Source organism: Emiliania huxleyi (genome assembly GCF_000372725.1).
Source record: "Emiliania huxleyi CCMP1516 unplaced genomic scaffold EMIHUscaffold_232, whole genome shotgun sequence".
Taxonomy (NCBI): Eukaryota; Haptophyta; order Isochrysidales; family Noelaerhabdaceae; genus Emiliania; species Emiliania huxleyi.
In genome coordinates, this window is record NW_005200317.1 from 1 (window position 1) to 13421 (window position 13421).

Here is a 13421-nt window from a genome sequence, read left to right on the forward strand (position 1 = left end):
GCGACGCCACCGGCAAATTCAACTAGCAAATGAATGACTGATTACTGTTGATGACTCATCGACTAGCTGGTGAACAGGCGACGGCACCGGACCCGGCGGCGGCGGCGGCGGATGCAGGCGGCGACTTTGGAGAGCGTGAGCGAGGGAGCTGGTTTTGTTCACACCTCTGGCTGTGAACAGGCGGCGACGACTGGACCCTGGAGAGCGTGAGCGAGGAGCTCGCGTACTTCGGCGCTGCGCGGACGGGCGCGCTGCGAGAGGGGGGGGATCGCACGAGATTGCGCGAGATTGCATGACAACGAACTCGTTGATGACTAGGCACTCTGCACCGGCGGGAGGGGATGGCGTCGGCAGCGCGACGGGGTTCGACCTGGAAGGCGAAAGGGGCTGCATCTCGGTCATATCTCGGCCGAATCTCGATCAAATCTCGGTCAGACCTCGGCCAGACCTCGGCCAGACCTCGGCCAGATCTCTGATCTCGCCTGACGTCGGTCAGAGTCTGATCTCGGCTAGATCTCGGCCAGATCTCGGCTGAGCTCGGCGCATCTCGACGGAAAGGCGCGGTGGGCGGTGCTGCGGCCTCCGCACTTGCTTCTGTACGACAAGCCGCCGGAGCTGCGGCCGAGCACATGCAAGGAGCCCGCTTAGAGACAGCTTAGAGACAGCTTAGAGACAGCTTAGAGACAGCTTAGAGACAGCTTAGAGACAGCTTAGAGACAGCTTAGAGACAGCTTAGAGACAGCTTAGAGACAGCTTAGAGACAGCTTAGAGACAGCTTAGAGACAGCTTAGAGACAGCTTAGAGATAGCTTAGAGACAGCTTAGAGACAGCTTAGAGATAGCTTAGAGATAGCTTAGAGACAGCTTAGAGACAGCTTAGAGACAGCTTAGAGACAGCTTAGAGACAGCCGAGAGGCAGCCGAGAGGCAGCCGCGAGGCAGCCGAGAGGCAGCCGAGAGGCAGCCGAGAGGCAGCCGAGAGGCAGCCGAGAGGCAGCCGCGAGGCAGCCGAGAGGCAGCCGAGAGGCAGCCGAGAGGCAGCCGAGAGACAGCCGAGAGGCAGCCGAGAGGCAGCCGAGAGGCAGCCGAGAGGCAGCCGAGAGGCAGCCGAGGGATCAGCCGATCTAGCTTGCCTTTCCCCCCTTCCTTGCCCCACCGCCCGCCTGCTTGAAGAGACGCCGTTCACACCTGACGCCGCTGTGAACAGGAGCTCGCGCGCGGCGAGGCGCGGGTGGAGGAGGCGTCGAAGCCGCCGAGAGACAGCCGAGGCGAGCCCCGTCACATCGGTTGTGATCTTCGAGCTCTCATGCTCGACAGGCGTCGCTGATCCTCGCGTTTGCGGGCGGGGACGGTTCCTTCCTCCCCTTAGCTCCCCCCCTTAGCTGCGCGCTTCCTCGACTCACATTCGTGTGCCTAGCAGATTGGCGTCTGTTCGCCTCAGGCTTGCTCCTCACCATGCCATCTCCCCATATCTCCCCATACCTCCCCATATCTCCCCGTATCTCAGGCTCGCTCCTCACCTTGCGCGCCTTCTCCGAGTCCGCGTTGCTCAGCTGAGATCTAGCCGAGATGCAGCCGAGATGCAGCCGAGATCCGTCCGAGATCTGGCCCAGGGGCATCGGAGTCAGCGCTTGTGAACAGCGCCTGTCAAAGCAGCGCCCGTCTCACACCAACGAGCCGTGCGTGTCTAGCCTGTGTCTGTGTATCCCTCCAGTGTGGCCGTGTCTCCGCCTCGCTTGCATCCGCCCGTACCGCCTGCTGGTGCCCAGTGGCTGGTCAGACTGCCGTCACACCTCTAGCTAACTAGCCGACGCGCGCGCGCCCTTCCATGCCCAGTTAATTGTTAATGATTCATTGTTCATTACTCATTAGCCGTGAACAGGCTGGGTCAACGCGCTCGCCCAGTTCGGCGTGCCGGTGCGCTGGACCTTCCCCGACGGCCGCGTGGGCAGGATTGCCGTCGGAAGGCCGCCGCCGCTCGACGACTTCATCACGGGCTGAGAGACTCGCCGGGCCTCCGGGCAATGGGGAATGGGGCAATGGGCCACACGCCTCTCTGCTTTTCGGCGCAGCTACGGCAACCACGAACATCGGTGCGTGTGGCGTTGGCGAAGGCCGAAGCCATAGGGTACGTATACGTTCGTCCCGCTCGTCGTGGGTGGGCCAGAGCCTTTAATTTGTTTAAAAACGAAAGCCCATTCACGTACGGGGTGTGGAGAGGGTGTTGAGTGCTCGAGTCTTGCTCTTGGCGACGATGTTCGCCGAGCGGTACTTTAGCGCGTACTGTGCTGCATGAATGCTTGCCCAGGTGTGAACAACACCTCGTGACCACGGCGCCGCAGGCGCCTGTTGATGGGTCCAGGTGATAGCCCTGGATGGGCAATGCATACGCCTAGTTGAACCTCAGATCGCCCGACCGCGTCCCGGTGCTCTGTGGTCGGATTTGTGACGCCGCCGCACCGCGCCGCGGCCGGGGGCCCTCCGTCCGGAGGCCAAGGATGGCCGTGGCGGACCGGGACGAGCTCTGGGAGGTAGAGTGTCAGTGTATATATTGTTAAAAAAAGTAACAATACAGGGTTCGCGAGGGGGGTCGCCGAGGCGCCCAGGGCGCGCGGGGAAGCTCGCAGGGCGTTGGGTAGCTATGCCTCACGTGCAGCGCCGACGGTCGGGGTCGGCGGAGCACGCCAGCGGCAGGAGAGCGCCTGGGTCCCAGTGGGACCCGGGTCCCAATATTCGTTCCGGTGTCCCATTCGGGTCCCATTGCGATTGACATGTCACAGTACCAGTTGCAAAATGTCACACACATATGGGCCAAATGTCGACGGGGACGGGGAGGGCGACAGCGACGTCGAGGTTGACGCAACGGTATCGAGAGCGCCACCCAAAAGGTCGCGGACAGCCATGGAGGTCACCGAATGGAGGGCGAACGGCACGATACGAAAAGGCAGGGCGAGGCGGATGGAGAAAAAAGTGCCGAGGAGGCCATGGTGGAGGGGAGGGACGGCAGGACGAAAGAAGGGCGAGGAGGACGGGCGGCCCGCACAGGCCGCGAGCAGACAGCGCCTGCCGGCCATCTCGAGACATTCGCAAAGAACGCTAGCTACATGGGAAGGCTTCGTGAAGGATGCACCGCAAGCGAGGCGGCTCCGACACGTGGCCGTGCGCTGTCCACCAATCCGGCATGCACAGAGTGCACGGATGTAAGCAGCCCCAGCATGGAAGCAGCCGGCTTTGCCTGCGACCAGTACTCATACGCGTACACCAACCGCTGCAAGCACAGCCCCCACTGGGTGAACCAAAAGTACTGTCGGCGCTCGTGCTTTGTCAACGGAGCGGGCTATGATGGCGACGTGTGCTGTGTGGCCGAGATCCCGTGCACAGAGTGCACGGATGAACGCAATTCCTACATGGAGAGGGAGGGCTTGACGTGCGACGAGTTTCCCTACGCTTACGAGAAACTCTGCAAGTACAACGAATACTGGGCATCGCAACAATTTTGTCGGCGCTCATGCTTTGTCAACGGGGCAGGCTACCAAGGCGACGTGTGCTGTACTCCACCGCCGCCCCCGCCGCCGTCCCCGCCCAGCACCTACTCCACCGCGACGAATACTGCGTCGGGACATTACTCCACCGCGTTTGGCTACCGCACGACCGCCTCGGGCAACTTCTCCTCCACGGCACTGGGCTACCACACCGTCGCCTCGGGGCCGACGTCGACTGCGATGGGCGACAGCACCACGGCCAAGGGCGACACCGCTATGGCGATGAACGCCCAGACCACCGCATCGGCCTTCGCCTCCACTGCGATGGGCTTTGGCACCACCGCCTCGGGCGACCACGCGACGGCGATGGGCTGGGACACCGTCGCCTCGGGCTACAGCTCGACGGCGATGGGCTTCTCGACCGTGGCGGAAAGCTGGGGGGAGACGGTGGTCGGGCGATACAATGCGCGCAGCGCCTCCTCCGTCCCGTACTTCTGGGCGACAAGCGATGCGGCCTTTCGCGTGGGCATCGGCAGCTCCGAGGCCAACCGCAAGGATGCATTCACAGTTTTTAAGAATGGTACCGTCGTCATCAACGGCGACCTGGCGATCTCTGGCAGCGTCAGCCGCTCTGGCTCTACCCGCCGCCTCTTTGCCTCGGATGGCGGCGCGGCGAAGGAGAAGGTTGCCTCGCTGGAGCAAAAGATTGCCACGCTCGAGGCTGGCGCCGCAAGGCAGCGGGCGACGGAGCAGCGGCTTGCCGTGCTCGAGGCGACGGAGCGGAAGCTCCTCGAAAGGCTCGACGGGCTCGAGTCGGCGCATACAAGGGAGCTAGCCGCCGCCCAGCAGAAGCTTGAAGCGACCGAGCAAAAGCTCGCCGCCCTCGAGGCGGCAGTGGCAGCGCTGAGGCAGCCCACGTGAGGAGGTTGCGCAGGGGCCGCCGTCGGAAGCGTGGCCGCGGCGGAGCCCGAGCTGCGCCCACGCTTCGCTCTCGCCGCCATGTCACCGCCCGAGGACCCCTTGTTCTCGTCAGCGATAGACAGAGGAGGAGGACAGGTCGCTGCATTAGCGCAGAGGGTGCCGGCTTGTCATAGTGCGAGGCCAACGCGGAGCAGCTCAGGCGACAAACCAAAGCGAAAGAGCTGCCGCACGGGAGGAGTTCACTATGGAGACGGATGGGTGCCTGAGCTGCTCCGCGCTTCAACGGTCTCGCCGTTCTCGCTCAGGCAGCCAAAGGCGTCGAGGTGGCACCGCGGTGTTCGGGCGCTGTGCTCATGCCTTGGGCGCCGTACGCTCTGGCTCAAGGCGGCCCCCGGGAGGCCGCGCGGCCGGCTAACCTGCCGTTGGCAAGTGGCATCCTCGAGCCTCCGCACACGCCGCGGATCGCCGTATAGTTACGGCCCACGCGCCACGGACGGCACGCCACGGCCACACGTGCAGGCCCTCACGGCCCACGACGCGCTGAGATTCGTCGCCACCGGTGTCGCTAAGCGCGGGTGAAGGGAACGACGCGGCGTGCTCGCAAAAAAGATTACATATAGCCCATCCGAACCATACTCCGGCCACCTTCCTGTTCCTCACCACCAGGAGGTGCGTGCGCGCAAGGTCTTTTCTCTAAGCGTCTGGCGCGGCTGCGCGGGCTTGCAGCCTTGCCGTAGCGCCCTGGCTGCCCCGGCTCCACAGCGCGCGCCGAGCCCCTCCCCCCTCCCTCTCCCCGGCTCTACTTCTACGCCCAGTCGGCTTCCCACGTGAGCTGCGCGTCCTTGAGCCCCTCCTTGTACGACCTGCTTCACAGCAAGGCGTGTGAAGAGACGCCGTTCACGCCAAGCGCAACCCCATGTCCATGTCCATGTGTGCTGGGGATGGATAGGGGACGAGGAGGGAGGGGCGGCGGAGGGGCGATTGAAGGCGGGTGATCGAGAGGAAAGGATGTGTGGACAGGGTGGTTTGAAGGGGAAGGCTGATGGTGTCTCAGTCCCCTCATCTCGCATCGCATCTCGCATCGCATCGCATCTCGCATCGCAGCTCGGTTGAATCTCGGCTAATCTCCACTTGTTGTCCGGGTCGAGCTCGAGCGCCTTCTCCCACTCCTAATGCCGAGGTGAGCCGAGGTCAGCCGAGATGCAGCCGAGATCAGCCGAGGTGAGCCGAGGTCAGCCGAGGTCAGCCGAGATCAGCGGAGATCACCCGAGGTCAGCCGAGATCAGCCCAGCGTCTCCCGCCCCGAACCCACGCTATCCCCCGCGCTCTCTTTTCCTTGCAGCTTCTCTTTGCTTCTGCCCCCCCCCCCCGCGCTCCCGGCACTCGCCAGCTCCACGGCCATGTGTACCAAGGAAGAAAGGAGTAAACTCACGGCGCGTGCGCGCGCCTGCACCGCCAGCTTCACCGTCGCTCGCTCGCCCAGCTCGAGGTGCGCCTGTTTTCACACCGCGCCGCTGTGAAGAGGCGCCGTCCACAGCCGCCGAATCTATCTCGGCCGTCTCTCGGTCTTCTCTCGGCCATCTCTGGGCGATCTCTTCGGCCATATCTCGGCGATCTCTTCGGCCATATCTCGGCGATCTCTCGGCGATCTCTTCGGCCATATCTCGGCGATCTCTCGGTCATCTCTCGGCGATCTCTCGGCGATCTCTCGCCTGCGCCGCCCGCACGTACGCCTTAGCGTAGAGGTGGTCCATCTCGTACGCGAGAACCTGTGATTAACAAATTAATTAACCAGTCATTGAGGAAGTGGTCCATCTCGTACGCGAGGACCTGTTTAATTAACGCATCCATTAACGAATTGGTTAACCAATCATGGGTGGAGGTGCTCCATCGGTACGTACGCCCGCACCTATAAGCCAATGGATGCGATGCGTCCACTTCATCGTTCGATTCGTGCGTCGTCTCTCGGCGAATCTCGGCGAATCTCCGCCACCGAATCCTCCGCCGCCTGCTTCAGCATCTTGCGCGACTTGATCTTCAGCGCCGCAGCGGCGCGGTTGCCTATTAATTAATTAACGTGATTAATTAAAACTGCTTGCTATCAATTGACTCGACCTGTCAGGCGGATGCGAGATCGACCGAGATATGCCGTCTTGCGCGGGTTGAGTCGGATCGCCTCGGAGGAGAGGTCGTAGCAGCGCTGCCAGTCCTTCGCCTTGAACGCCTTGACTGCCTGGTCGTTGAACCCCTCCGCCGCCTCCCTCGCCCCCTCGCTCTGCGAAGTCAAGTCCGGCCGGCCCTTCGGCTTCGCGTACGCCTGTTCACAGCCAGCCTGTGAAGAGACGCCGCCCCCCCGCCCGCCCCTTCGGCTTCGCATACGCCGCCTTGGGCGCACCGCCGCCGCCGCTGCCGCCGCCGCCCCCGCCAAAGCCCACTCCTCCCACCGTCTCCCAAGGCCTCGCGTCCCTGTCTGCTCCCACCTGCGCCTTCGCCCCAAACTGGTCGAGCAAATCTTGAGTCTCGACGTGCCTCACAATCTGCCCTCCATACGCGTCGCCTGTTCAAAGCCCGCCGTCTGTGAAGTCGTCGCCGTCGCCTCGGCATCTCACCCCCCCAACCCGCGTCACCGGAAGCGCTGCCGTCGTATCCCAGCTCGGCCTTTCCTCTGTCCTCGAGCCCGCGCCTGCTCACACCTCCAGCCGTGAAGAGAAAACCGCCCCACCGCCCAGTGCCTTGGTCCTCGAGGCCCTCGCGTCGTGTGGTACGCCGAGCCGGTGTGCACGTGGTAGGACGGGTCCTGTTCACAGCTGCAGCCATGAAGCGACTCGACCTGTCGCCACCCCACTGGCGCTGGAAATGAATTGGTCCTCGCGGCTGCCCGCGTTCCACGGGATGGAGAGGTTGACGCCGAAGTCTTGGTGCGGCCGGTAGTCGCCCCGCTTTTTAAGCAGCATCTCGACCTGGTCAGGCCGTGGCACAATCTCGCGCAATCTCGTGGGTGTGCAGATGCACCAGATGGAATCTCGACCTGACCAAATCAGTAGCATCGCTAACCAGTGGCTGAAGAAGCTTGCGCGTCGAATGAGCAGCACGACGGGGCCTGGTAAGGGTCGGCGCCTGTTCACACCTCCAGCCGTGACGAGACGCCGCCCACGCCGTGGTCTGTGGTGTCAATCTCGTGCACTCTCGTGCACTCTCGTGCAATCTCGCAATGGCGCCCTTGAGCGCCATCACCAGCACGTCCTCGAGCGACTGCATCGGGGGGATCGTGAAGGACTCGGACCACCTGGGAGATGGCGAGACATGGGGAGGTGTGCGGAGACATGGGGAGGTGTGCGGAGGTGTGCGGAGAGATAGGGGAGAGATGGGAGGTGTGCGGAGGAATCGTGAAGGACTAGGACTGAGAGGTGAGTTGAGGCAAGGTACACTCTACAGAAGGCGGCGGGGGGCGGGGCTCTCTCCATCCCACATGAAAAGAGCCCGCCCAATGCGCGTGTTGTGGGTGTGAGTGGGGGCGGGACGGGGGGACCTGTTATCACTCGTCCGCACGAATTGGTCGCCGGCTTGGGCCGCGGCGCGCGCTCGGCGAGGCCCGCCGTTTGTAGTCGAAGTTGTTTGTCGTCAGCGTATGGTACGCCGCGTTGACAGCCTTGAACACCTCCGCCGCCGCCTGGGGGGGCGAGATCGAGCCGAGATGCGGGGTCGAGCTTCTGAGACGTGTAGCTACCGGAGACCCCTTGCGTTGTTTTAAGTTACCACTTTGCGTTGTTCTGTGTTCTCTTTGCGAATCCTATGCGACCTGCGACCTCTCTGCGATCTTTCTGCGCTCCCTGCGATCTCTCGGCGATCTCTCGGCTAGTCCTCCACCTCTGGCCGGCGGATGTTCTTGTCGGGGTGCCACTTGAGGCTCATCTTGCGGAACCGCATCTTCAGCTTCTCGAGGCTGCCTGAGGGAGGAAGGCTCCAGGCAGGCTCCCACGGGCTCCGAGAACGCGAAAGACAGTGACGTGTCTCGGAAGTGTCTCAGAAGCGTCTCGGAAGTGTCGCGGAAGCGTCTCGGTGGTGTCTCGGAGGCGTCTCGGGGTTCTCGCCTCGGTCGGGCGGCGCGATGCCGAGGAACTCGTACGCCGCGTCGACCGTCATAGGCAGCGGCGGCACCTGTCCCAAACGGTGTCGGCTTCGGACGCCTGTGGCGGCGCCGCTGCTGCCGCTGCCGCACAGAGAAGGTGTGCGTGTGCTGCGTGCGTGCGTGCTGCGCGAGCCGCGGCGGCTGCGTCTGCGGGGAGGCGGCGCGCCTTCGGCAGCGGCTCCTCCTTCTTCTTCTCCTCCTCCGCCTGCGCCTCCTTCTCCGCCTTCGACGGCCCAAACACGGCGCTCATGTCTGGGAGAGAAGCGGCATCGTACGGCACGCCCTCCTTGGCGTTCCGCTCCTCAAAGTAGGCGCCACCGCCCAAAGACATAGCGGCCCGCTGCGCGTGCGTGGAGCCTGTGTAGAGCGGTCACGCGGGCGGTCGCGCGGGCGGTGGCGGCGGCGAGAGCGGCGTCCGCTGCGAGCGGTGGTGAGAGACCGGACGCAGGCGAGGGCTGGCAGAGGTGCGTACGATACAGTGGCAATGGGTGTTTCTACTGCTGGAGGGGCGGAGGGTGGCAGGGAGGCGGGCGAGAACCCGCGAGGAGGCAGCCCGTTTTTGTGGGCCTGAAAAAAGAAGAATTCTGCCACGCCTCTCTCACAGCACACTGGCACGACAACACAGAGAATGACGCGACGGAGGAAGTGACAAGGGAGAGAACGACGAGAATGGGACGGCCGCGAGGTGGCATGAAGGTTGCAGCGAGAATCGGCGAGAGACTGCGAAAAGAGATAGGAAGAGGCAGACTCCCTAGGGTGGGCGACGGCTAGCGCATCACACTCCTCTCCTTAAAATCCCTGTGTGGTGGCGGCGTGCCGTCCTCCCATCCCTCCCTTGGGTTGTCTGTTTTCTTTCTTTCTTTCTTTTACTGGCACGACAAGGGTGCCGCGCTGGTCAAGGCGGCGTTGGCGAGGGCGGCCGCATTGAAGCAGGCGAACGCACGGACGGCGGGAGATGTAGCTGCTGACGCCGCAGTTCTTGGCACGGCAGATGAGCTGGCGAGCGCGCAAGCGGATGCTTCGACCCAAGAGGGGCAGAAGCTGGAGGACGCGAGTGCCCAGGCAACCGCAGCCCCTGCTGCTCCAACAGAGCCGGCAGCCGCCCTCCCCTCCGCCACCGATCTCGGCGTGAGCGAGGAGAAGCTGGAGAAGTGGCGCAAGTTCGGCGGTGGCGACCTCGAGCCGGTCCTCGCGAGCGGCGCCGTCGCCCTCCTCGACGCGCAGTGGATCATCCGCCACGCCGAGGCGGGCGGCGTCCTCACCCACCGCCAGGCGCTGCCCGAAGAGGCCTTCCTCTCCCTCGCCGACCTCGTCAAGGCGACCGGCGAGGATTGGCTTCCCGTCGCCGCGCTCTCCTACCCGTGGCTGACCAAGGACCACCCCGACCCGCTCGGAGCCAACCTCGCCCGCGTCGCAAGGGCGCTCAAGGCCCTGCTCAGCGATCCCGACCTCATCACGCGGCTCGGCGTCTTCTGGGACTTCGGCTCGCTGCACCAGCACCCCGACCCCGCCAACGGCGTCCTGCGCACCGAGGAGCAGAACGCGCTCTTCAAGCAGGGGCTGGGCTGCCTCGGCACGCTCTACTCCCACCAGCACACGTTCGTGCTGCGGCTGACCTCCTTCCCGGACGGCCACAAGGCGGAGGATCAGACCGAGGGCACCAACGTGGCCAAGTACTTTGACCGCGGCTGGTGCTTCACGGAGCAGTGCTGGGCGGGCCTGACAAAGGCCGGCTTCCTCTCGCTCGACCTCGGCAAGATGCGCGTCGGCACGGAGTACGGCATCGTCAGCCTCATTGACGACTGCAGAAAGGATGGCGGCCGGCGCCCTCCGCTGCTGCCGTCTGCGTTCGCGGCGGAGCTTGAGAAGAAGAGCTTCACCAACGGCAAGGAGGACTATCCGCTGGTGAAGGGGTTGTACAAGGACGCCTTCGAGGAGCAGTTTGGCAAGGCGACCGTGCTGGACTACACCGGCCTCGGCTGGGGCGACGCGGAGACGGCGCAGCTGGCGGAGGTCCTCGCGAGCGGGGCAGCGCCGCGGCTCGAGTACCTCGGGCTCGGCGGCAACAAGATTGGCGACGAGGGCTGCAAGGCGCTGGCCGCCGCCCTCGGCAAGGAGGGGGCAGCGCCGCGGCTCAAGACGCTCAATCTCGGCGGCAACCAGATTGGCGACGAGGGCTGCAAGGCGCTGGCCGCCGCCCTCAAGGAGGGGGCAGCGCCGCGGCTCAAGACGCTCAATCTCGGCGGCAACCAGATTGGCGACGAGGGCTGCAAGGCGCTGGCCGCCGCCCTCAAGGAGGGGGCCGCCCCGAGCTTGAAGGCGCGAGAGACGCCACCCCTCGCCACACGCCCCTCCCCCGCCCGATGCTCATCGCACCTCCCCACGCGTGCAGACGCTCTGGGTGCGCAACAAGAAGCAGCCTGAGCTGGTGGCCGTGTGCGAGGAGCGCGGCATCGACCACGAATGAGCCTCTCCAGCCCCGCCGGGCGGCAAGGGCGCGGGGCCCGGTGGGACCGTCGCGCGAGCACAGCAGAGAGCAGCAGACGCAGCCAGAGCTGGTGTCCGTGGCGAGGAGCGCGGCATCGCGCTGCGCTGAGCCGCCCCCGGGCGACACGAGCGATGGCTTGGGATGAGGGGGTTGGGATGATGCTTGATGGATGAGATTTGGTGTGTGCCGACAGCCGAGAGCCGACTGCGACTGGTGTGTGGGGTCGTGGTTTCGCATGGGGACGGTGGTTGCCCGTTGAGCAGTCACCCGCGGCCGGACTCAATCACGTTGCTGGGCGCTCAGACCCCCGACCCCTACCGGCGGGGGAACCGAATCCAGATCTGATGGCGGCCTCGTTGCAAGCGTGGCGGCGGCGCGTCGAGCCGCTGCTGCTGCTGCTCGCCGCGTCGGCGGCGCACTCGCTCGCCGTCGGCCGCGCCTCTGCGCCCTTCCTGCTGACCGCGCCTCGCCGCGCCGTCGCCTGCGCGCCGCGCATGGCCGCCGCACCGAGCGACGACGCGGACGGCGACGGCAAGGTGGCGCCGCTGCTGTCGCTCAAGTCCGGTCCGGGGATCGACCCGGTCGAGAGCGACGAGGACGACGCGGTCACGGACCCGCGGCTGCGCACCTTCGACGTCGGCCCCTTTGCCACCACGATCGGCCTCCGAGACAGGGACGCGGCCGAAGAGCCGAACTTTCTGCAGCGCGAGGACTGGTCGGTGGTGTCGACGTACTCGGCGGAGGAGCTGGCCGCGCTGTCGAGGGAGGCGCTCGAGACGAAGAGCGGCGCCGAGGCCATCGAGGAGGTGACGGAGGTGGAGACGGCGGAGTATGTGGAGCCGCAATACAAGTGCGAGCTCCGCCGAGATCCGCCGAGATCGGAGGAGATTGGTCGAGATCCGCCGAGACCGGCCGAGATCCGCCGAGATCGGTCGAGATCGGACGAGACTGGTGGAGACTGGTCGAGAAGGACGATGCATGGCGATGTCCGATCTCGCCCATATCTCGCCCATATCTCGCCCATATCTGAACCATATCTCGCCCATATCTCGCCCATATCTCCGCAGGTACATGAAGTACGATGAGGGCGACATCCCGGACGCGCCTTACGCGGCGCAGCACCCGATGCCGACCAGCTGGCAAGAGTACCAGGCGCCGCCTCATGCAGTAGTTCACACTTAGTCAATGTCTCAATGGTTATGAAGTAAGCAAACTGGCAAGAGTACACACACGCACACACACACACACACACTCACGCACACACACACACACACACACACACACACACACACACACACACACACACACACACACACACACACACACACACACACACACACACACACACACACACACACACACACACACACACACACACACACATCACATTTGAATGCCGTGCGGCTCCTGTCGTCTAGACGTGGAGTCGCGAGGGACTAGCCTGGCCCTTGCCCCGCCACCTCGTGTGTGTGTGGAGAAGCTGACCGTACCGTACCTTACCTTACCTTACCCTACCCACAGGCGCTGCAGCAGCGGCTCGCCGTGTTCGCGCGAGGGGAGGGCGAGGCGGCGCCGCCGCGGCGGCGAAAGGCCGATCTGATCAACCCACTCTCATTGACTAGTGGTTAGTTATCAGGCGGCGCCGGCGCAGCGGCGGAGGGCGGCGGAGCTTGGGGAGAAGCTGACGCGGTTCTACGACACCTTCAAGGCGGTCCTAGTAGTGAGCAACAGCTGCCCATGATTAAGTAACGTGTAGCTAAACGCGCGGTGACCCCCTCTCGCGGCGATCCTAAGAATGAGCAATTGCCAGTAATGAATAACCTTCACTAACCGTGGTGCCCCCCCCCCCCCCCTCCAAGGCGATCCTTGCCGAAGGGTGGAAGCTCGACGGCGACCCCTCGGTGGATAAGGCTAAGCCGCTGCTGCGACCCCCTAATTAGCCATTCATTATTCCTCACAGGCGACCCCTCGGTGGACGAGGCGCAGTCGCTGCTGCTGGAGCTCGACGCGGCAGGAGGCGCCGCCGCAAGGATTGGCAGCGAGGCGTCCTTCGAGGCGACGGGGATGGCGCCGGGCGACGCAGGATGAGGCATCGCGGCTGGAGAGAGCCGGGTGCCGTTGAGGCGACGGCCGGAGAGAGTTGGGTCTTTGGCTCGTCTGGTCTTTCTGTCCGCACGTTGGCCCAACTGTAGCAAACTCTGGTCGTTAGAATCAAATCAACCCTGGTCCACGGGGCTCGTTCAGTGTGGCGCATAGCGGCTATGGATAGCGTCTGGGCGCGCTCGTGGCTCGAGTGTTCTTTTTCCCGCTGCAACGAGTCAACTGCGAACTGGGCCACGCCGGCGAGGGAGATGCGCTCCAGCGAGGGTCGCGTCCACTTGAGGGGTAGACTTGACCGCCCGA

At 64.3% G+C, this 13421-nt stretch overlaps 2 protein-coding genes across 2 annotated transcripts; one reads left to right on the forward strand and one right to left on the reverse strand.

Moving 5' to 3' along the window:
* Positions 1-5206: 5206 nt before the first annotated feature.
* On the reverse strand, positions 5207-8861 carry EMIHUDRAFT_236222 (hypothetical protein; the record flags this gene model as incomplete). Its single annotated transcript, XM_005779301.1, has 11 exons — positions 5207-5264; positions 6432-6462; positions 6541-6718; positions 6846-6958; positions 7029-7149; positions 7242-7361; positions 7636-7687; positions 7941-8071; positions 8269-8348; positions 8560-8588; positions 8761-8861. 11 exons carry the CDS (start codon positions 8859-8861, stop codon positions 5207-5209), a joined length of 1014 nt encoding a protein of 337 aa, XP_005779358.1.
* A 338-nt stretch (positions 8862-9199) lies between these two features.
* EMIHUDRAFT_114826 (hypothetical protein) lies at positions 9200-13106 on the forward strand (the record flags this gene model as incomplete). The annotated part of the gene is made up of 6 exons (XM_005779302.1): positions 9200-9215; positions 9522-10931; positions 11358-11833; positions 12655-12738; positions 12878-12919; positions 12999-13106. The coding sequence occupies 6 exons, from the start codon at positions 9200-9202 to the stop codon at positions 13104-13106; spliced, it is 2136 nt and encodes a 711-aa protein (XP_005779359.1).
* Positions 13107-13421: the final 315 nt, after the last annotated feature.